At 59.4% G+C, this 18,226-nt stretch overlaps 8 protein-coding genes across 8 annotated transcripts; 4 read left to right on the top strand and 4 right to left on the bottom strand.

Moving 5' to 3' along the window:
• Positions 1–21: 21 nt before the first annotated feature.
• On the top strand, positions 22–1,354 carry QBC33DRAFT_532966 (putative enoyl hydratase). The gene is made up of 2 exons (XM_060427431.1): positions 22–324; positions 409–1,354. The coding sequence occupies exons 1-2, from the start codon at positions 177–179 to the stop codon at positions 1,137–1,139; spliced, it is 879 nt and encodes a 292-aa protein (XP_060285533.1). The 5' UTR covers positions 22–176; the 3' UTR covers positions 1,140–1,354.
• On the bottom strand, positions 1,273–4,884 carry QBC33DRAFT_605798 (uncharacterized protein). The gene is made up of 2 exons (XM_060432287.1): positions 4,480–4,884; positions 1,273–4,370 (listed from the first exon to the last, which is right to left on the bottom strand). Exons 1-2 carry the CDS (start codon positions 4,528–4,530, stop codon positions 1,416–1,418), a joined length of 3,006 nt encoding a protein of 1,001 aa, XP_060285532.1. The 5' UTR covers positions 4,531–4,884; the 3' UTR covers positions 1,273–1,415.
• Positions 4,885–5,238: 354 nt separating this feature from the next.
• On the bottom strand, positions 5,239–7,240 carry QBC33DRAFT_557362 (autophagy protein atg15; the record flags this gene model as incomplete). The annotated part of the gene is made up of 2 exons (XM_060429798.1): positions 5,239–6,966; positions 7,028–7,240. The coding sequence occupies 2 exons, from the start codon at positions 7,238–7,240 to the stop codon at positions 5,239–5,241; spliced, it is 1,941 nt and encodes a 646-aa protein (XP_060285531.1).
• Positions 7,241–7,785: 545 nt separating this feature from the next.
• Positions 7,786–10,731, top strand: QBC33DRAFT_532960 (uncharacterized protein). Its single transcript, XM_060427430.1, has 3 exons — positions 7,786–8,049; positions 8,219–10,247; positions 10,301–10,731. The coding sequence occupies exons 2-3, from the start codon at positions 8,235–8,237 to the stop codon at positions 10,481–10,483; spliced, it is 2,196 nt and encodes a 731-aa protein (XP_060285530.1). The 5' UTR covers positions 7,786–8,049; positions 8,219–8,234; the 3' UTR covers positions 10,484–10,731.
• On the top strand, positions 10,669–12,280 carry QBC33DRAFT_351309 (PQ loop repeat-domain-containing protein). Its single transcript, XM_060423836.1, has 3 exons — positions 10,669–10,881; positions 10,941–11,502; positions 11,668–12,280. Exons 2-3 carry the CDS (start codon positions 10,995–10,997, stop codon positions 12,141–12,143), a joined length of 984 nt encoding a protein of 327 aa, XP_060285529.1. The 5' UTR covers positions 10,669–10,881; positions 10,941–10,994; the 3' UTR covers positions 12,144–12,280.
• A 7-nt stretch (positions 12,281–12,287) lies between these two features.
• QBC33DRAFT_351293 (MFS general substrate transporter) lies at positions 12,288–14,048 on the bottom strand. Its single transcript, XM_060423835.1, has 3 exons — positions 13,745–14,048; positions 13,579–13,676; positions 12,288–13,514 (listed from the first exon to the last, which is right to left on the bottom strand). Exons 1-3 carry the CDS (start codon positions 13,941–13,943, stop codon positions 12,432–12,434), a joined length of 1,380 nt encoding a protein of 459 aa, XP_060285528.1. The 5' UTR covers positions 13,944–14,048; the 3' UTR covers positions 12,288–12,431.
• A 460-nt stretch (positions 14,049–14,508) lies between these two features.
• On the top strand, positions 14,509–15,596 carry QBC33DRAFT_351346 (enoyl-CoA hydratase/isomerase). Its single transcript, XM_060423837.1, has 2 exons — positions 14,509–14,811; positions 14,918–15,596. The coding sequence occupies exons 1-2, from the start codon at positions 14,624–14,626 to the stop codon at positions 15,543–15,545; spliced, it is 816 nt and encodes a 271-aa protein (XP_060285527.1). The 5' UTR covers positions 14,509–14,623; the 3' UTR covers positions 15,546–15,596.
• A 51-nt stretch (positions 15,597–15,647) lies between these two features.
• On the bottom strand, positions 15,648–18,092 carry QBC33DRAFT_577072 (putative sphingolipid c9-methyltransferase; the record flags this gene model as incomplete). Its single annotated transcript, XM_060430961.1, has 1 exon — positions 15,648–18,092. One exon carries the CDS (start codon positions 18,090–18,092, stop codon positions 15,648–15,650), a length of 2,445 nt encoding a protein of 814 aa, XP_060285526.1.
• Positions 18,093–18,226: the final 134 nt, after the last annotated feature.

Genomic DNA, 18,226 nt, shown 5'->3' with positions numbered 1-18,226 from the left:
GTAGCTGGCTTAAGCCCCCAACCTACAAGGGAGGGGAGCAGCTTCATCTGAACTCTTAAGCCGCACTTGAACTCATGAAGTGAATATCTTAAGAAACTTGGATTTGCCGTCCTGCACCCTTTTCCATACATACCCCGTTTACATCTCCGCGCCTTCTGCCCTACTCAGACGCCAATATGAACTCGACATTCAGAAGCCTGCGGCCCATAGCTTCCCGGCTACAAGCGGCTTCACTGCCTCGACTGGCTCGACCATATTCTGCCGCTCCCAGCAAGCAGTATGAGTTCATCCAGGTGTCGGAGCCCAAGCCAGGCGTGGCACAAGGTAAGGGGAGGACCATTCTCGGTGTAAGAAACGAGACAAATGAGAAAGCAGTCTGACCGTCGGCCCCCTAACCCCCATCAAAAGTGACCCTCAACCGGCCCAAGGCCCTCAACGCCCTGTGCACCCCCCTGATCAACGAGCTCAACGACGCCCTCTCGGCGCTGAACTCGTCGCCAACCGTCTCGGCTATCGTGCTCACGGGCTCAGAGCGCGCCTTCGCCGCGGGCGCCGACATCAAGGAGATGGCGCCGCTGACCTTCTCCGAGGCCTACACGAACTCCTTCATCGAGAGCTGGTCGCGCCTGACCTCGGAGGTCAAGAAGCCGATCATCGCCGCCGTCTCGGGCCACGCGCTCGGCGGCGGCTGCGAGCTCGCCCTCATGGCCGACATCCTGTACTGCACCGAGACGGCCAACTTCGGCCAGCCCGAGATCCGCCTCGGCACCATCCCCGGCGCCGGCGGCAGCCAGCGCCTGACCCGCGCCGTCGGCAAGTCGCGCGCCATGGAGCTCATCCTCACGGGCCGCAGCTTCTCCGGCGCCGAGGCCGCCAGCTGGGGGGTCGCCGCCCGCGCCTTCCCCTCCCACGAGGCCCTCATGGACGCCGCTCTGTCGACCGCCGAGACGATCGCCAGCTACAGCAAGGTCGCCGTCCAGGCCTGCAAGGACGTCGTCAACAGGAGCCAGGATCTGCCCCTGAGGGACGGCGTCGAGTATGAGAGGCGTGTCTTCCACGCCCTGTTTGGGAGCCGGGATCAGAAGATCGGCATGAAGGCCTTTGCGGAGAAGAAGAAGCCCGAGTGGAGCAACCAGTAGGAGTGGTAGCAGATAGATCTTGTAAATTACAATGTCGAGGCGGGGGAAAGAAGAACCCCTGAAAACAGGCCAAGGGCGAAAAATAATTAGGATGCCTGTTACTAGTGGTGCTGAAGTCATATTTCGATTCTCGTGAGACTATCCATAATTCAGACAACTGTTCTCCATCCAAGATATTATGTATATGTATATATAGATCAACCTCAAAAAACGCTACGTCAAGTCATCCACGTCAAATAGCCCGAAACAACCCCGTGACCCAATTTCATTCGTCAATCAACCATCCTGGCCGTCCAGAATCTGCACATAGGGAGCCGGAAATAGGCCCTTGGCACCCATGTACACGCCGTGGAACCACTCCCCGTTGACGTCGTCGATCTCGCGGATCTCGGCGCCCCGGGGGAACAGGAGCTCGTCCTCGGCCCCGGCGGCCGGGTACCAACCCCACCTCGCGACCGCCCTCATCCCGCCGCCGCCGTCGGGCGGGAACCCGTCCGCCCCTGCCCCTGCTGCTGCCCCTTCCCCGGGATCCACCACCGCCGCCACGTCCCTGCTGACCAGCCGCTCTCGCCTCTGCTCCCCCTCGAACCAGTACCAGGTCTGCAACAAGGCAGTGGCGGACGCGGACGCAGGGTCGCGCCGCTGTTGCTGCTGTTGCTGCTGCTCGAGCTGCTGGAGCTTCCGGCCCCCGACGCAGTCGCGGACGACGCACCTCCACCACTGCCCGCCTCCGTCCCCGCCGCCGCCGCCGCCGCCGCCGCCCTCGGCGGAGGACTCGGCGAGGACGCCGGTCACGACGGCCATCCGGTGCGCTCCCTGGTGCGGGCACCGCCGCCACCCGGCGGGGCCGTTCTCGGCGCTGACGGCCCCGCCCGCCACGAGACCCCCGTAGCAAGCCTGGCAGACGTTGTAGCCGCCGCCGCTGCCGCCGCACGAGTAGCAGTGGAAGCGCGGCCGGGCGGGCGGGATCGCGTGCTGGCAGACGTCGCAGCGCGCGGTGAAGGCTAGGGGTCGGAAGACGCCGGTGGCTGGGACGGCGTCGGCGGCTGCTGCTGCTGCTGCTGCCGCGGGTGGGCGGGGGCTGCCCCCCGGCGAGCGGGGGCTCGAGGTCGTCGGGGAGGAGAGCGGCGCGGCCGCTCGCCGCGGCGGGGGGCTGTAGGCCAGCGGGAGGAGCGGGTGGGTGCAGCAGCGGCCTTGGTTCACGCAGTCGGTGCAGAACCCCCAGTCCCCCTCGTTGCAGATGCCGCAGCGCCAGAAGCACTCGTTTGTCCAAGCTGAGCAGCGAGAACAGAAGGTCCCGCTCTGCAGGCGCTCTGATGGGTTTTGCGTTGTCAGGGTCTGACGGCCGTCTGCCGCCCCTGAGGTTACCTTCGGCGGCATGTATCTGTTGGCGGTGAGTACGTGTGGCTCCGGGAGCTTGCCGTCAGCGTCCCCGCGGACCTTCTCCCACTTTGACCACGCGGCGTAACCGAATCCGAACCAATGTTGACAGCCCTTCCCTCGGCGGTAACAGTCCAGGCAGATATTCCAGTCTCCACCGTGGCAGATGGAGCAGTTATAGTGCAACTCGTATTCGATGTGTTGCTTCCGGCACCGCTGACATGTTATGAGAGGCTCCGGGTATAGTTGAGAAGCAGTCCTCTGGTGACCTGGCGAGGCAAGGGATGGCGAGCTGAGACTGGGACTCGATTGTCCCCCCGACGCAGCGAAATTCGGTCCGGCAGGCCCGAGCATTAAATCTGCCGGTCGGCGGAATCTCTTGCCCTGACTGCTACCCTGTTCTGGCGGGGTGTCACTGTGAGGTAGCTGTATGATCCCCAGGCCGGCATTATTCGCCCGAGCGTTGAAGGGCAGGTTCCGAGCATTCGCTGGTCCCGAGGCAGCTTGGGTTGATGTGCCAATCATCGGAGTACTCGAGCTTCTAACCTCGCCGCCGATGCTTGGCCGACCCAGAGGCATATCCGACTCGTGGGGTTGCAGGGTAAGGTCGGTCTGGGAGCGAGCTGCGGGTCTCGCGTCGGGCTCTGCAATGGGGACTGGGACGGTGGCACTCCTCCCGCCACTAGTAGTCCGCCGTCGATGTCTCCTGATCGGTTCTTCAACTTCGAGATGGGCTGCGGCAGAAGATAGTGGCGGTCTGCTCCGGTCGTCCGCCTGTCGGGTTGTGCTCAGCGACCTGGATTGTGGCCTCTGCCTGCTCGTTGGTCGGGACGATGCTCGGGATGAATCAGCTGGGCGGGTCTGATTCTCCGCCGTCGCCGGGTCAGAGTGAGGGGAGTCCCCGCTGGCATTGCTCCTCCGCGCAGCTTCGGTCCTCGACCGTTGCCGTTGCCTTCTTCTGTAAGCTTCAGTAATCTTCCGGCTCAGTTCATCGTTGTTATTCAAGTCCAGGTTGTCGAGATCCAACCCTTCGAGTAAGCCTTCCTCCTGGATCTGCCGGGCGAACTCCTCAATCTCCCGTTCAATATCCATGGAGCCTATGTCCGATGAGCTTATGAGCGACCTCAGCGACGGTTGGTGCTCGATGTGCCGCCTGCTCGCCTCGGACAGCTCTGCCGCCGATCTCTGCCTCGATCCACTTCTGCGCGGTCGACCCTCATCTCTCGGTCGTCCCTCCGACTGTCGCATGGCAGCCGTCTGTTCTGCGCGGCGTCTCGTCTCTTCATCCGCAGCCTGTCTCCTCGCCCTCTCCCGAGCGTCTCTCGCCCTAGTCCCCCTCTGCGGTTCTCTGCTGGGCTCTCGGCTGGGCCTCGACCCGCCGTCCCGGGACCTGCTCTCGCTTCGTCTTGGTGGCGTCGAGCGCCGAGATGACGACTCGGCAATAGCTTCTCTCAGGCTCATCTGCCGCACCTCCTCGATAAGGACCCTCTCCGCTTCGTCCAACCGTCGCTGCTCGGGCGTCTTCTCGGGGATGTTGAGTCGGCGCAGGACCCGGTCGCCACGCTTGTACTTGTTGTTCATCTCGGCCTTCTCCTCGGCTGACTTTGACTTGTGAGGGTTGGCGGCGAGGAACATGTCCAGCAGCGTAGCGACGGTGGCGTTGTGCCTCGTGTCCCTTACCGAGGCACGGCATGACGGACAGGTAAAGATAGGCGACCCCGGCGCCGGCGGCGTGGGCGCATTCTCGGCGGCGGTTGCCTGCCAGCTAAACCACTCCTTGAGACAGGCGCCGCAAAAGGTGTGCAAGCAGTCGAGGAGGGTGAGAGGCTGGTAGAGCAGTTCGGTGCAGATCTGTCGAGTTGTTAGCTCAGGTTCGGGCTGGGCACCCCAGACATAGGTAGGCTATCTTGGACGGTGCAAACTCCTTGCACCTCCTTTGCAGCTCCTCGAGGCGACTTACAGAGCAGGTAAGCTCCTTCTCAAGGTCTATTTCTGGTCGTGGGGAATCCATCTTGACCGCTCCCCAGGCCGGAGACGCTGCTCAGGACCTCGAGTGCGAGCGACGCCAGGACATGGGGAAAAGCAGAATTGGCGCGAGACTCGCCAAGGCCCGAATGGGGAACTATTTCCCCATCTTCAGGGCCCGACAGCCAACTAAGATTTAAAATACAAGCTTGCTTGCTTGAGACGAGCTGACCAGCGTACAGCGGGGCACGGGGCAATCACTTCTGCTACACTAATAATAGGTACCTAAATAACCCAGCTAGGCCTAAAGTCACAACGGCAAGGAATTCGGCGGCTAAGGTACCTAACCTGCCTTACCGGGGTGAAGTTTCCATGCATCGTAGATCTACCAGGGGCATGGGATGAGCTCGACGGTGTTTGGAAAATCATATTCAAACTCGCATCTAGGCGCAGTTTTACACAACTCCCTCTGTATAATAACAGCCCAAGTAACCCAACCTCTGTGGCCTCGAGCGCCTCACTCGTCCTCTTCAAGTGAGTGCTGAAACTCCCCCCTGACTGCCAGTGCCTCTGATATGTATTCCAACAATCTGCATGCTTGGTCAGGCCCAGAACGGACATGCGCCTCGATGCTCCTGTATGTAAACCTGAACTCCCCCAATAACACCCATGACCCAAAAAAAAAGGAGAAAGAAAAAGAGTGCTAGGCTAGACTGGAAGAAATCATAATGTTCTTGTTTGCTCTTGTTTCCCGTTATATCTCATCATTCCCCTCCTCCAGCCCATCGACATCCCACTCCTTACAAAATCCGAACCAGTTTCGGTGCACGCAGCGTTCCGTCTTCGGAGGCGTCTCCGTTGGTTCTGTGGTCGGGTGAGCAGGGGCGGACGTAGGCATTGTTGGCGGGGAGGTGATGGGATGTGGCGTCCCCGTAGATGTGACCTTGGTCGTGGTTTCATCGTAACAGCCCCAGAACCTTCCAGGGGTTTCGCAAGTCGTCGTTGCCGTGGGAATCGAGTCTGTGGGAGAAGTTGCCGCCGTGCTTGTCGTGCTTGTCGTGCTCGTTGTGCTTGTCGTGATCTCCGTTGTTGTGGTTTTGTCTTTGCAGCCAAACCAGCCGGGGGTCTTGCAGGTCGAGGTAGAAGAGCTGCTGGTCGTGGTTTCTGTGACGTCGCCAGTGGTGGTCGTCGATTCGTCGAGGCAACCCCACCAACCCGGTGTCTTGCAAGTTTCGGTCCGGGTACGAGTCATTGTTGTGCTTGTCGACTGCGAGGTTGTGGTAGACTCGGTACCATTGCTCTCGTACATCTTCCAATTCGCACAGTCCCTGCATTCGGGGGTAAACTTGCACTCGGGAACCGTGTCGTACGCCATCAGGACGTCACGGATGACGGACCGAATCTTATGTGTGCCAATACCAACACGCCAGCCCTTGTCTGCAACGACGTCATAAACGCACTCACGACCGGTGTGACAGGCCGACTCGAAGGCATACCCGCCAAATGAGCAGCTGGCCGTTGCCCCGTTGCACGTCCCAATGTAGACCGGGTCGGCGGTATGTCCGAAATGGAAAGTCCCTGTGTACTGCCGGGTCTGCGGGGCCGTAGGATCAGACCCAGGTGGGACAGGCAACCCGAGCCGAGCCGCGGGCAACGCCTCCGGAACAGCCTGGAAAGTGACTACCGGTAACCCGTAGGTGAGCCCGAGCATGGAGGAGACGGCTCCCCCCAGGGAATGGCCTGTCACCCAGACATTTGAATTGGGGTACAGCTCGGTCACGTTCGCGTACAGTTCTCTGGAAGCTTGGTAGTACCGGTTCTCCTCCCGCAAGGCCTTGGCCACGCAAGTGTTGTTGCAAGAGTAGGTTCCGGTGGCGCAGTCGCATACTTGATGCCATGTCCACGGTCCCTGCTGGGCACAGCAGCAGCTGAAGAACAGGTTATCGTTGACTTTGTCGTTGGTGGTCGTGCCGTCTCCGTCAAAGACGGCCGGCGAGGTCCCTTTCAACCCGATAACGATCGTCGAGTTCGTCTCGTCGGCCCAGACGTGTCCACGCAGACCATCGGTCTCCCACCCAAAGTCGGCGCTCCTATTGAATGGCTCACCAACCTCCTCCCAGTCGGCCAGGCCCGGCCCCTGAACGTATGCGTTTGCCGCCATCCAGGCGAGACTGAGAACGGTATCCTTGTCCGTGACGTTGGGCCCGGGGACGTCATCCATGGACCACGCACCGGGTGCCAGAGCAGAGACATATCCTCTTTCGCGGGCCAAAGCAACCATGGGATCAACCACGCTCGGCCTCCGGTCGACCAGCCGCTCTATTTTCATAGCATTGCTCTTCGCCTTCAACGGCGGAACGCTCTGCTCCTTGTACCCGTCCTCCGCAGCGAGCCATACTCGAGCGTCCCGGGAAGTTATGTCATGTTTCCTGTGGAGTCCTGGGTGTTGATATGTTCCGTGGTGGTAGATGTGCCGCAGGGTCTAAGCATTCCCGTGTGAGCAACGCCACCTACAGATTCGGGGTAAAGGAGTTGCCACTTACGAAGGTATGTTCTGCAGGACTTGGGGGTTCCGGTACGAGAGGTGTTAGTGAGGGGGATCCTATGGGGAGAACGACCTGCAGGTTTGCTTCGTTGTTGTTCGCTGCTGCATAGGCTCGTATAGGTGACACGGCGAGGAGGGACAACAGAAGTTGGGCCGTGACTCTGCCAGCAGAGGCGCAACTGGCGTTTGCCTTCTTCCGTCTCGAAGACATGGGATGTGGTATGATAAAAAGGAAAGGATTGTTTCGTAAAAGTACTGGACGATCGCGTATGGTTAACGGATGTGAAGAGTCAGAAGAAGGCGTAGGAAAGGGAGGGTGTGAATGGAACCAAGAGGGTGAGTGTTGCCTCAACACTCAACAGCTTATCGCCGGCCTGATATGGACCAGTGCGGGACCGGGGCTTAGCTTCAGTGTTGTTCAGTTGACCAACAGTGGGGATGTCGAGTCCCCACGTGCCAGGTTTGTGACACGGCCTGTGCATGTGACTCGTCATCCGTTCAGCATCAGCTGGGAAGTCCGTAGCTATACAGTGAGAAATGTTACCAAATTGCACTATATGGCCTGCCAGGTTCTCCAAATATTTACCGTGTAGCCAGTGGCAACACACAGTAAAGGTACCTTTGCTGCCTTGGTTGCCGCTTACCAGTGCCTGGTATGGGGCCAGTAGTCCGGATCCGTGCCTACGCATAGGTAGGTAGCATTAGCATCCATAGTACGAGTAGCTGCACCTAATTGTGGCACCTGTAGCCGTCCGGCTTCTGGCCAACAGGGTCGCAAAGTCCTGGGGGCATTGGGTCATCGCGATGTGGTCACAGCACGTCAGCTATTCTGGGTAATTACCTTCTTCATAGTAACAATCGCAGTGAGCTTGAGCTTCATCATGCTTGATTCGCCTTCCAGCACCTGCAGCTCCTCACTCTAGCTTCCCCTCCTTTTCCTCTTCTCCGATAGCCTACCTAGAGACACTATTCCAGACGGAACAATAAACATATTCATTGCGTCTCGGCCCACTTTACCAGGTACCTACCTACTATTTCGTTCCTCACCCCGTGTGGTTTCAACCTTATAAGCGTTTCATATGCCAACTTAAAGCTCACTTCGGACGAACCATCACCTCTCTCTATGTTATACGTTACACTTAGTTGTAACTTGAGAAAACGGGCAAAAGGTTGCTGACACAGTTGGCAGTCCGACCAGTATCTTCATGGCCCCAACCTCCCCCTCGAAGAATGCAAGTCCCCGGCCGACGAGACCACCTGCTAGACGAGAGTCGGAAAACTCGCTCACTGCCGGCGTAACTCTGCCCAAGAAGGCCCGTACAGTTGAGGATGGAGCTACCCCGGCGGCCCTTGGGGTTCAGAGAAGGACCTCCGGGAACAGTTCCAATGAGCCCGAGACTCCCGATCTCTTTGAAAGCGCCGACGCCGATGATGCTCCTGAACCACCGCGCGCCTCTGTCGACCTCGACGACCTCCCCATTGAGCTGATAGGCCTGACGGATAGCTTCATCGACTCCCTGGCTGCCAAGGTTCATTCCACTCCCCCGAATATTGAGAGCCTCTCCCGCCGCTTCCAAGAGTTCTACGAGCTTGCTGCCACTCATATCCAAACCCACACCAACACCCTCGCCACTCGGCAAAGGAGGGAGCGCTCGCCGCCGCAGTCGAGCTCTCCAAGGGCCTCTACCGCCAGCCTGCTGCGCGCAAAAGCCACGTCTCTTGGCAGCAAGGAGAAGCCCAAGGCCCAGCTACCCAGGAGGGATTCGGAGCAACAGATGCTAACGGCTGAGGAACTCGAGAGCCGTAAAAGAGCCAGGAGAGCTCTGGAACAAAAACGAGGCCTGCTGGAAGAAGCTGTGGAGCGCAGATTATGTGAGGGCATTTACGATCGCATATACCGCCATCACACAACGCAGGACGAGGCCCAGGATGACAAACTTCGGTCCAAGACTGCTGCCCTGGATGTCGTTGGGATCGGTCCCGCTGACCTCGGTGTGGACTTGGGCGAGTCTGCACCCACGGTGGAGGCAGTTGCTGAGCGGCAAGAGGAGGTTCGGAAATGGCTCGAACCGGCGAGGAGAGAGCTAGTGCTCATGAATCAGTCGAGGTATCCGCTTGGAAAGTTGAATCGCTTAAAGGCAGCCCACAAGTGCATCATCGACACGCTTTCGCATTTCCATCCCTCCTCGTCGGCAGACGAACTGATGCCGATGCTCATCTACACATTGATAACCCTACCACCCGAAAACCTTAACGCAATCAGTGACCTACATTTCATCCAGAGATTCAGGTGGGAACAAAAGCTTGTGGGAGAGGCAGCATACTGCTTGACAAGTCTCGAGGCCACGATCAGCTTCCTCGAGACTGTAGATCTGTCAACCCTACGCGCGGACGAGGCTCCTTCCGGGCCCTCGAAATCTCCCGGCGGATCTGAGATGCTGAAGGCAGAGACGTTCCCTCCTGCCTACTCTCCGGGGCTCTCCACCCCCGCTCAAAGCCTTCCCGAGACAGCTCTGAAGCCGAGTCCGTCCTCCACCGGCCTCCGTGCCGCGGTGCAGCTGCGTAACCGCCGGCTGAGCGACCTGGTGAACACACCTGCACAGGCACTTGGAGCTGCGAGTGATGCCGTCTTCAACACTGCCGACCAGGGCTTGAAGACCATCGGGAACAGCCTGGGAGATAGCTACAAATTCCTCCTTGGAAAGCTCCGTGAGTCTCCGGCGGGTCTTAGCCCTGGCGGGGAGGTTGTTATTGTACCAAAGACCTTGGACGATGCGAGGAAACTCATCGGCACGCCGCCTCCAGATGATGGCTCCATCAGTGGTACTAGTTCCAGCCACGTTCCGGAAGACGGCGAGAGCCATCGTCAGACGTTGTCTCGGGAGGACAAAATGCTGCATCTCATCGGCGGCCGAAAGACTTCTCGCGATACCAGCGCCGATAGTAGTCGGAGTGCGAGCAGCTCATCAAAGAGAGTAAACTTTGCCGACGCGGCAAGGGAGAAGGCGAATGCGGCGTCCTCGACGCCCGCCCCTCCCGGCTCAAACCCGGCACTTATCGATTCCATGCGCAATCTGGGGAACTCGTTCAACCCAATGGCCAGGCTGACAGGCATTGGCAGTTTCCGCGGGTTTGGTCGGACTACATCGACGCCCGCTGCGCCGACAGTGAGGGATAGTGCTCTGAAGGGGGTCGCTGAGGGCGGTGATCTGGCTAAAGTAAGTGTGCTTTCCTCGCTCGAGAATTCTGCAGTGTCTGACCAGGTTCATAGGCATTCCCGGACATTGCCCCAGCCCTCCCGCCAAAGGAGCCGCCCAGGATCAATCCTCCCATCAAGAGGTTTATGGAGTTGCAGAATCCTGCTGATTTGAGGATAGGTGAGGTGCTCGAGTTGTTAAGAGACTACAGGCGCTTGGCTGGTGCTTTGAAGGAAATGGGCGGGTTCAAGGAATAGACGGGCTGGGTAGACATGTCGATTCGTAATTATGCTAACAAGCAGTTGGTTCACTGCCGAGTATCGCAGATAATGGCATAGCTCCTGTAAATAAGATGGCACATCATACGCCAAGGGGCCAGGATTCCGACATGAGGAGACTACGTATTTGACTGATATAGTAAAGCCAACTCAACGCTTTTGAGTCTTGGGCTGAGTGTTTTCTCTTCTTCCACTCCCTCTTTGCTCACGTTGACTCTTTAAACCCCGCCCACCCCTTTTTTTGATTTGATTTGTAAGGTCTAACCAACCATTTACACTATTTACTTTAGATATCCTTAGATGATGGTTGTAGCAGACGACAGTTGAGGGAGACTGGAGAAGTCGCTGTTTGAGAGCCATATTTGCCACCGTATTAGGTAACCTCACTTCTACAACTCCACAGCTGGCAACTACGCTATCAGGTTGACTCTTGTAGCGCAGGGAGAAGGCAAACAAAACCAAAAAAAAAAGCCCATCATCCCTCCAACAAATGGCGCCTCCTACGGCGCCGCTGAACCTCGATGTCGAGGCAATCTCGGGCATCTGCGGCTCCATCTCAATCGCATGCTGGGTGGTGGTCTTCTCGCCGCAAATAGTGGAGAACTTCCGCCGCGGCAGCGCCGACGGCCTCTCCCTCCAGTTCCTCATCGTCTGGCTGTTGGGGGACGTCTTCAACATCCTCGGCGCCGTCCTGCAGGGGGTTCTCCCCACCATGGTCATCCTGGCCATCTACTACACCATCGCCGACATCGTCCTGCTGTCCCAGTGCTTCTACTACCGCGGCTTCACGTGGCGGGACGAGGTCGCGCCGCCGCCGGCGAAGCTTAGGACACGTAGGCTAGGTGATCCCGACGAACGGACCGGTCTGCTGTCGGCCAGTGCGGTTCCCCTGGCGCCGACGACTACTAGCAGCAGCAGCAGCCATGAGCACCCCCACCACCAAGCGCCCGACTGGTCGTCCAACCTGTCGCATCTCTCGCCCGCCGTCCCACTCGTCAGCGACGCCCCCGAGCCGTCCCCGCCGCCGCCGACGGGCCTACAGACGGCGGCCTTCAACACCCTAGCGGTGCTCATGGTGTGCGGCGCCGGCGTCGGCGGCTGGTTCCTGAGCCGGGGTTCCCCGCTGCCCGGCGAGGAGGTGCCGCCGAGCCCGGGCGGCGACGACGACGGCACCCTGGCCTTCAACGTCTGGGGCCAGGTGTTTGGGTGGCTGTGCGCGGTGCTGTACCTCGGGTCGCGGCTGCCGCAGCTGCTGCTCAACTGGCGGCGCAAGTCGACCGAGGGCGTCAGCATGCTGTTCTTCCTGTTCGCCTGCCTCGGCAACCTGACCTACGTGCTGTCCATCTTCGCCTTCGAGCCCCGGTGCCGCGCCGGGGGCCCGGGGACCAAGTGCCTGCCCGGCGAGGCGAGCACGATCTACGGCCGGTACATGCTGGTGAACCTCTCCTGGCTGGCTGGGAGCGCAGGGACCCTGTTGCTGGACATGGCCATCTTTGTGCAGTTCTTTATCTACAGCCAGGCCGATGATGAGGATGACGAGAGCGAGGAGAGTGAGGACGGATCTGATGAAGATGTGGAGGGAAACGGGTGGGATGAGAGGCCCGTGTTGCAGAGAGATACTTCTGACCTTTCACGATGAAGGAGGCTTGCTTAATCGAGTCTTTCTTGCTCTAAGACGGTTGGGAATCATGCCTTTATAAAGATAGGGCGTGGGGGGAAATCACAGGCTTCAGGACATCCGTCCCGGAAAAAGGAGGCAACTGCCAAACTACTCTTCGAAGATGTGGTGCCCTGTATTATATATAGACACACTATAGAAAACCCAACAAGTGTAAGCCTCGGGGCTGAAATATTTTCTCTAACTGGCCTGATTTTGAACTCCAATCTCTCGCCAGCCACCCCCCCCTCCCTCCTCACACAGCAAGGATCAGATCCAACCAACCCTTTTGCAAAAGAAGCTCCCTCCGCCAATCATGGCCGTAACTCCGGTAAAGACGATCAGGGTACCGAACCCGCTCCCGTATCCGCCGGCGGCGCTGCCCTTCCACGGCATCCCCCTGACCAAGGTCTCGCTCAGGGGCCCGGAGGCGACGTTCCCGACGCCCCTCCCGGCGGCCAGGACGGCGAAGACCATGCCCGGGTCGATGGCTCCGCCGCGGCCCGAGTCGGGCCCGCTCTCGCTCTGGGCGACGATGTCGCGCATGATGCCCGGCCACGACGAGGTGAAGGCGCCGGCGAAGAGGCCGTAGACGATGCAGAACAGGTACAGGACGGGGAGGTTGCTGGCGAAGCCCCACAGCAGGAAGGTGCCCAGGGTGGCGCCGGCGGAGGAGACGAGGAGGCAGGTGGTGACGTGGAAGCGGTCGGTCAGGCCGCCCATGGCGACGCAGCCGAAAACGGAGGCGACGTTGACGAGGAGGATGGTCAGGGCGGAGGGGAACGGCGAGGCGCCCAGGGTGACGCGCGCGTACGAGGGCAGGTAGATGCCCGGGAGGAAGAAGCCCAGGGCTTCGACGACGTTGGCGAGCTGGTGGAGGGCGAAGGTGCGCGTCAGGACGAAGCGGAGGTTGAAGGGCTTGATGTGGGTCGTCGCCGAGGAGGGCAGGCGCGGCTTGATGAAGAAGGCCAGGGGGGCGGTCAGGACGAACACCAGGCCGGCCCAGATGCGGAGAGTGGTCTGGAAACCGTACTTCGAGAGCAGATGCTGGAGGAGGAGGGGGAGCATGAATCCCGCCAGGCCGGTGCCCGACCACATGATGCCGTAGGCGAGCCCCTTCTTCTTGACGAACCACTCGTCCATGTACACGATGCAGGGGCTGTAGGAGATGGATCCCCCGATGGCGTAGAAGACGCCCTGGCTGATGATGAGGTGCGGGACAGTGGTGGAGAAGGAGCTCATGGCGAGGCTGGTGCACATGATGAGAAGGCCAAATATGGGCGACCATCTGCCCTGGCGTGGGAAGAGCCGTAGTAGGGCCACCGTAATTGGAATGTCGAGATACATGATCCCCTTGGAAACTCACGTCAATATATCCTCTTCTCATCGCTCCCCCCTGGGTGTGCTTTTGACTTACCATGGCGCAAGTACCAATGATAGCGATCGAGTTAGAGCCAGCAAAGGGCTCATGAGTGCTGTAGTAATCCTGAAACACACCGAATGCGAACGGAAACCCTGTGAGGGCATTATATGTGAGCGCAAAGTCCCGTAAGCCCCATAAGAGATATATTCCTTCAACTTACCCCATACGAGGGCCTCGAGAATAAAGCACGCAGCCAAAAAGAGCCAGGCATCCTTGCCGCCATCAGCAGGAGCCAGAGAGAACTCGTGTCTCGACGCCTGAGTTTCAACGAGTCCCTCATCGGGAGTCCCGTTGCTCCTCCTCCCCGAATCAGAGGAACTTTCCTCGACGGAGCGCAACGGAATGGGCGGTTCTGTCATGGCGATGGCGGACGGACGTCGGAAGAAGGCGGCTCAAGGACAACACATAAGAAGTCACAAGAAGTCACAAGAAGTCACAAGAAGTCACGGAAGAGTTTAATTATCGGGACTCAATGGGATCGGGGGGACGACCGTCTTGAAGTCAACCTAACCCTTCACCGAGGGTCTTTTTCATCGGCCCCACACTACGCCCTGCGGGTGTCATCCTGTCATGCCGGATCCGCTGCCGCGATCGCCGGAGGATCCTGCAGAATACAAGATCAGTTACATCGGAGCCTCTGTAGGACGATACCTGAGGAACGGCGCATTCTTCTCGGGCTGCGCTCCGACATCTCGGCACGGTCAGGTCAGAGCCGGGGGCCTGGATTCGGGCTGAAGACAATCCGCAAAGCGCAATTCTGACAGCTTAGCTCCTTTGGCATAGTGTGTACCTAGTACGTACGGGTTGGTGCTACATACTACCTATTGTAAGGTGGAGAGTGTGGGGTTGGATGGGGAAAGGCAAAGAGCCGAGGCATCTTCCAGGCTAACGGTAACCAGTTGCCAAGAATCCTGGGGACTTACACAGAGGTCGACGGAGGCGGGATTGAGGTTGTGGGATTCAAGAGCGGCCTTCCAATTCTCCAGGAAACACACAAAGCTCATTTCCTACTGCATGCACATTGAGTCAATCCCCAGCAATGGACCCGTCAGTGATCAAGGTCGAGTACCGCGGCCGAGTCGCCGTCATCACCATCGACAATGACAAAAAGCTCAACGCCCTCTCTCAAATGCAGTACTATGAGCTGTCTCAGAAGATGCGCGAGGTTGCGACCCACGACGAGGTGTACATCACATTGCTGACGGCGAAAGGACGGTATTTCTCAGCGTAAGTGAGGGCATCAGGCAGGCCATCTGTCCAGCTATTTCTCTTATCCAGCCAAATCTCCATATATCTATCCGTCTATGTGTATGTCCGTTAACACCTCCCCCAGTGGAGCCGACGTCGGCATCACCCGCGCCGCCCCCACAGAGGGCGACGAAATGCGCCTGCACTGGCTGCGCAGCTTCGCCGCCTACAACCTGAACATCACCCAGGCCTTCTACTCGCACCCCAAGATCCTCGTCGTCGGACTCAACGGGCCCGTGGTGGGGCTGTCGGCGGCGCTCACGGCCTTCGCCGACTTCGTCTACTGCACGCCGCACAGCTTCCTGCTGACGCCCTTCAGCTCCCTCGGCCTGGTCGCCGAGGGCGGCGCGTCACGCGCCCTCGTCCAGCGCCTGGGCGTCAGCAAGGCCAACGAGGCCCTGCTCATGAGCAAGCGGATCGGCGCTGACGAGCTGCTCGCCACGGGCTTCGTCAACCGGATCTTCGACTGCGCCAAGGGCGAGGACGACAAGTTCCGCGACCTGGTGCTGCGGGAGATCGACGAGCGCCTGGGCAGCCACCTGATAGGCGACAGCCTGACGGGCATCAAGGCCCTGATCCGGAAGCCCGAGAGGGACATACTGGATTCGCAGAACGTCACCGAGGTCTTTGCTGGGCTGGGCAGGTTCATGAGCGGAGTGCCGCAGGAGGAGTTCAGGAAGATCGCTTCCGGCGAGAAGCGTCACAAGCTGTAACGTCGATTTGGGTCAACCCGAATTCCCATGTTCTTTTCTAGGTACAGCAGGTGTCTTTTTTTCTCTGACCACGCCCTTCGTGGGTATGTGGGTATGGGTATATCATGTCAACAGGCCAAACAATAGACTAGTCCTTTTCCAGTACTCCTGTGAGCCCTTGATCAATCGTTGTCGTACCGCGGCGCCCTCCAGCCCGGCTCGCTCATAAACAGTGTCCTCCAGTTCTTCGAGCTCATCTCCCGCCGCGGATGATGGCGGGCTAAGGCAGGACCGAAGGTAGGCAATATCAAACAGCCATTGGATGTAAAGCTCCGTCCGCTGCTCCGGTACGAATTCTGCCCCATCGGTGACGGTCTTGTCCGGTTCTTCAGTCTCCTCCGTGTCTGTCTCCGCACCTTCCTTGTCCGCCTTTGCATCGCCCTTTTCTTTCTTAGATTCCGCAAGGTGACTGTCCATGGCTTCGAGCCACAACTCGCGCAGCTGTTTCCTGAGATGTTGCTTCAACACGCCAACAGCTGCCGGGCTCCAGAGATCCATGCCGGCATCTGACATGGACATTGAGATATCGCGCAGGAACCTGAAAGCTCCAGGGGAGGGGGACGTTGGCAATTCTGGTTCGCCTTCCCAGAGACTTCGTCCGACGACGACTCTCCGAGCCAATGCCGTCAGAGCGAACTCGTCAAGGGGTGACACCGCAACCGTGGAGGCTATAACCTCCTGGAGAGCGGGAACAACAGCCAGACCGAACCCCTTCGCTGCGTCCAGGTCCGGGAGCTTGCTCCGTAAATCTCTGATGATCCGCACGATATACAGAGCCACCGAACCCTTGTTTGGGCTGTCTTTACGGCCAGCCCACAATGCTGTCAACTGCTCATCTAGCAACTTGAAGGCCGTGATCAACGAAGCATCGAGGTAATCATGGAGGGTTTGTGGATCGTCCTTGCTGAGAATCTGTTGGCGGTGTTCGATTGTTTCTTCGTCCTCAATCTCGTCCACATCATTGTCCCATCTCTGGCGTCTCAACTGGTCGACAACTTGACCAACGTCGTCGATGACTTGATACCAGGACTTATAACTTGACACAGCCTTGGAAACCGCGAGGTTCCTTCCGTAAAACCGGGAGATAACCTCCTGGGTGAAATGAGCCGCGCCGTTGGAAAGATCCATGTCGAAGGAACCCTCGTCCCATAATCCTTGGTGCTTATCTGTCTGGCCCTCCTGCCAAGCCTCCAGAGTTGCCGAGACTTCTGAACCAACCAGGCGAAGCTTGCTGACCTTTGAATCTAAGACTCGAAGCATGTGCTTGTTGACAACCTCTCGGATCTGGTCCAGCAAGACAGACGGGTCAAAGCCCCTTGCCTTGCCCCCCTCCGAGATCCACAGTCTGAGGACGCTCGACCTCATCTCGACGATCAACTTGAACTCCATCATGTCGGCCAGCGTCTGCTCGAGGCCCTGCAGAAGCACACTGCTGCCTTCCTTGGCCCATCGGGTCAGCATTTCTCTTGCCTGCTTTCCGTCGAGATCATCGTGGCGGATGAAAGGCGTGAAGTATCGGATCTCGTCTCCGCACCATCGCTCGTTGATGTCGAGCCTCAAGCCTTCGATCGCACGGAGTGACTCGTCGGCAAGCAGAGCACCCTTCTTGAGCGCCCCGAGCGCCTCCGTCAGCTTGGCGGGCACAAGCGCTTGAACATCCAGGAGCGTTTTCGTGTAGAGTCCCAGACACTTGAGGACATCTTTAGGGCTCCGTGATCGCTCATTCTCCTCAATGTCGAATGTAAGGGCCATTGCCTCGCCTCTCATGCGGAGGAAGTGCCACAGCACGTCTCGTGCCCCAGAGTTGGTCGCAATGCTGTAGGCGCCCAAGGCCTTGAGAACATCCTCTCTGCTGGTGTGCTCGCCGGCGCCCTGCAGCACCCTGTTAATCCTCCGCACGAGCCTCCTGCCCAGGCTCCCAATGCTCTTCTTCGCCGCCCCGACGGCAGCCCCAAGTCTCCGATCGGGGACGCCCTCGCCAAAGCTCTTGGCCAGCAGCCTCCCAAGCAGAAGCACCTTCGCCGCGATCACAAGCCTGTCCCCCCGCGCGTAACCGTCCCGGCTCTGATCCTGGCCCTCCGCCACAGGCCCCGCCCTCCGGAGCGCCCTCTCCGCCGCCAGCACACACGCCCCCAGCAGCGCCGCCCTCGCGACGGGGCCCTGGCCGCCCACCTCCGCGTCCGCGTCCCCGTCCCGCCCGACGTTGACGACGACAAACCCGGCCAGGGCGCCGACCTTCGCGGCAACGGCGGCGCGGCCGCAGCGGGCGCCGGCGCGGTCGAGGGCGGCGCGCGCGGCGTCCATGTCGGCGCGCATGGCGACGATGGCGTCGGCGGTGCCAAGCAGGTCGCGGTACGAGGCGCCGACGCGGCCGCGCAGGCGGGCGGCGCGGTCGTCGGCCTCGGCGCGGAGCTGGCCGTGGATGGCGCGGATCTGCGGGAGGGTGTGAGCGGCCGAGGAGAAGATCTGGGCTGAGGAGGTGAGGTTGGAGACGTCTGGGGTTGCCATCTTTGGAGAAGGGGGGGGGGTTTGTTGGAGGAGAGTAACTCGTAGACAGGAGGAGGGGTGTGTTGGATGGGGGGTGAGCCAGAGGAGGGGATTGGCTGTAGAATTGAGCCGTTTGTTATTATTGCTTCCAGTCC

Source organism: Phialemonium atrogriseum, assembly GCF_030411735.1.
Source record: "Phialemonium atrogriseum strain 8032-3 unplaced genomic scaffold QBC33scaffold_7, whole genome shotgun sequence".
In the NCBI taxonomy this organism is placed as follows: domain Eukaryota; kingdom Fungi; phylum Ascomycota; class Sordariomycetes; order Cephalothecales; family Cephalothecaceae; genus Phialemonium; species Phialemonium atrogriseum.
The sequence above is the reverse complement of the archived record's forward strand: the minus strand, read 5'-3'. Positions and strand labels throughout refer to the sequence as shown.

Excerpts from the sequence above, each read along its gene's own strand:
- QBC33DRAFT_532966 (XM_060427431.1), top strand. The coding sequence starts at position 177 with ATGAACTCGACATTCAGAAGCCTGCGGCCCATAGCTTCCCGGCTACAA. Across the intron at positions 325-408 it reads CAAGCCAGGCGTGGCACAAG|TGACCCTCAACCGGCCCAAG; the intron begins GTAAGGGGAGGA and ends CCCCATCAAAAG.
- QBC33DRAFT_605798 (XM_060432287.1), bottom strand. The coding sequence starts at position 4,530 with ATGGATTCCCCACGACCAGAAATAGACCTTGAGAAGGAGCTTACCTGC. Across the intron at positions 4,371-4,479 it reads AGAAGGAGCTTACCTGCTCT|ATCTGCACCGAACTGCTCTA; the intron begins GTAAGTCGCCTC and ends ACAACTCGACAG.
- QBC33DRAFT_532960 (XM_060427430.1), top strand. The coding sequence starts at position 8,235 with ATGGCCCCAACCTCCCCCTCGAAGAATGCAAGTCCCCGGCCGACGAGA. Across the intron at positions 10,248-10,300 it reads AGGGCGGTGATCTGGCTAAA|GCATTCCCGGACATTGCCCC; the intron begins GTAAGTGTGCTT and ends CCAGGTTCATAG.
- QBC33DRAFT_351309 (XM_060423836.1), top strand. The coding sequence starts at position 10,995 with ATGGCGCCTCCTACGGCGCCGCTGAACCTCGATGTCGAGGCAATCTCG. Across the intron at positions 11,503-11,667 it reads GCCCGCCGTCCCACTCGTCA|ACGACGGCACCCTGGCCTTC; the intron begins GCGACGCCCCCG and ends CGGGCGGCGACG.
- QBC33DRAFT_351293 (XM_060423835.1), bottom strand. The coding sequence starts at position 13,943 with ATGACAGAACCGCCCATTCCGTTGCGCTCCGTCGAGGAAAGTTCCTCT. Across the intron at positions 13,677-13,744 it reads TCTCGAGGCCCTCGTATGGG|GGTTTCCGTTCGCATTCGGT; the intron begins GTAAGTTGAAGG and ends ATGCCCTCACAG. Across the intron at positions 13,515-13,578 it reads TCATTGGTACTTGCGCCATG|GGGATCATGTATCTCGACAT; the intron begins GTAAGTCAAAAG and ends TGAGTTTCCAAG.
- QBC33DRAFT_351346 (XM_060423837.1), top strand. The coding sequence starts at position 14,624 with ATGGACCCGTCAGTGATCAAGGTCGAGTACCGCGGCCGAGTCGCCGTC. Across the intron at positions 14,812-14,917 it reads AAAGGACGGTATTTCTCAGC|TGGAGCCGACGTCGGCATCA; the intron begins GTAAGTGAGGGC and ends CACCTCCCCCAG.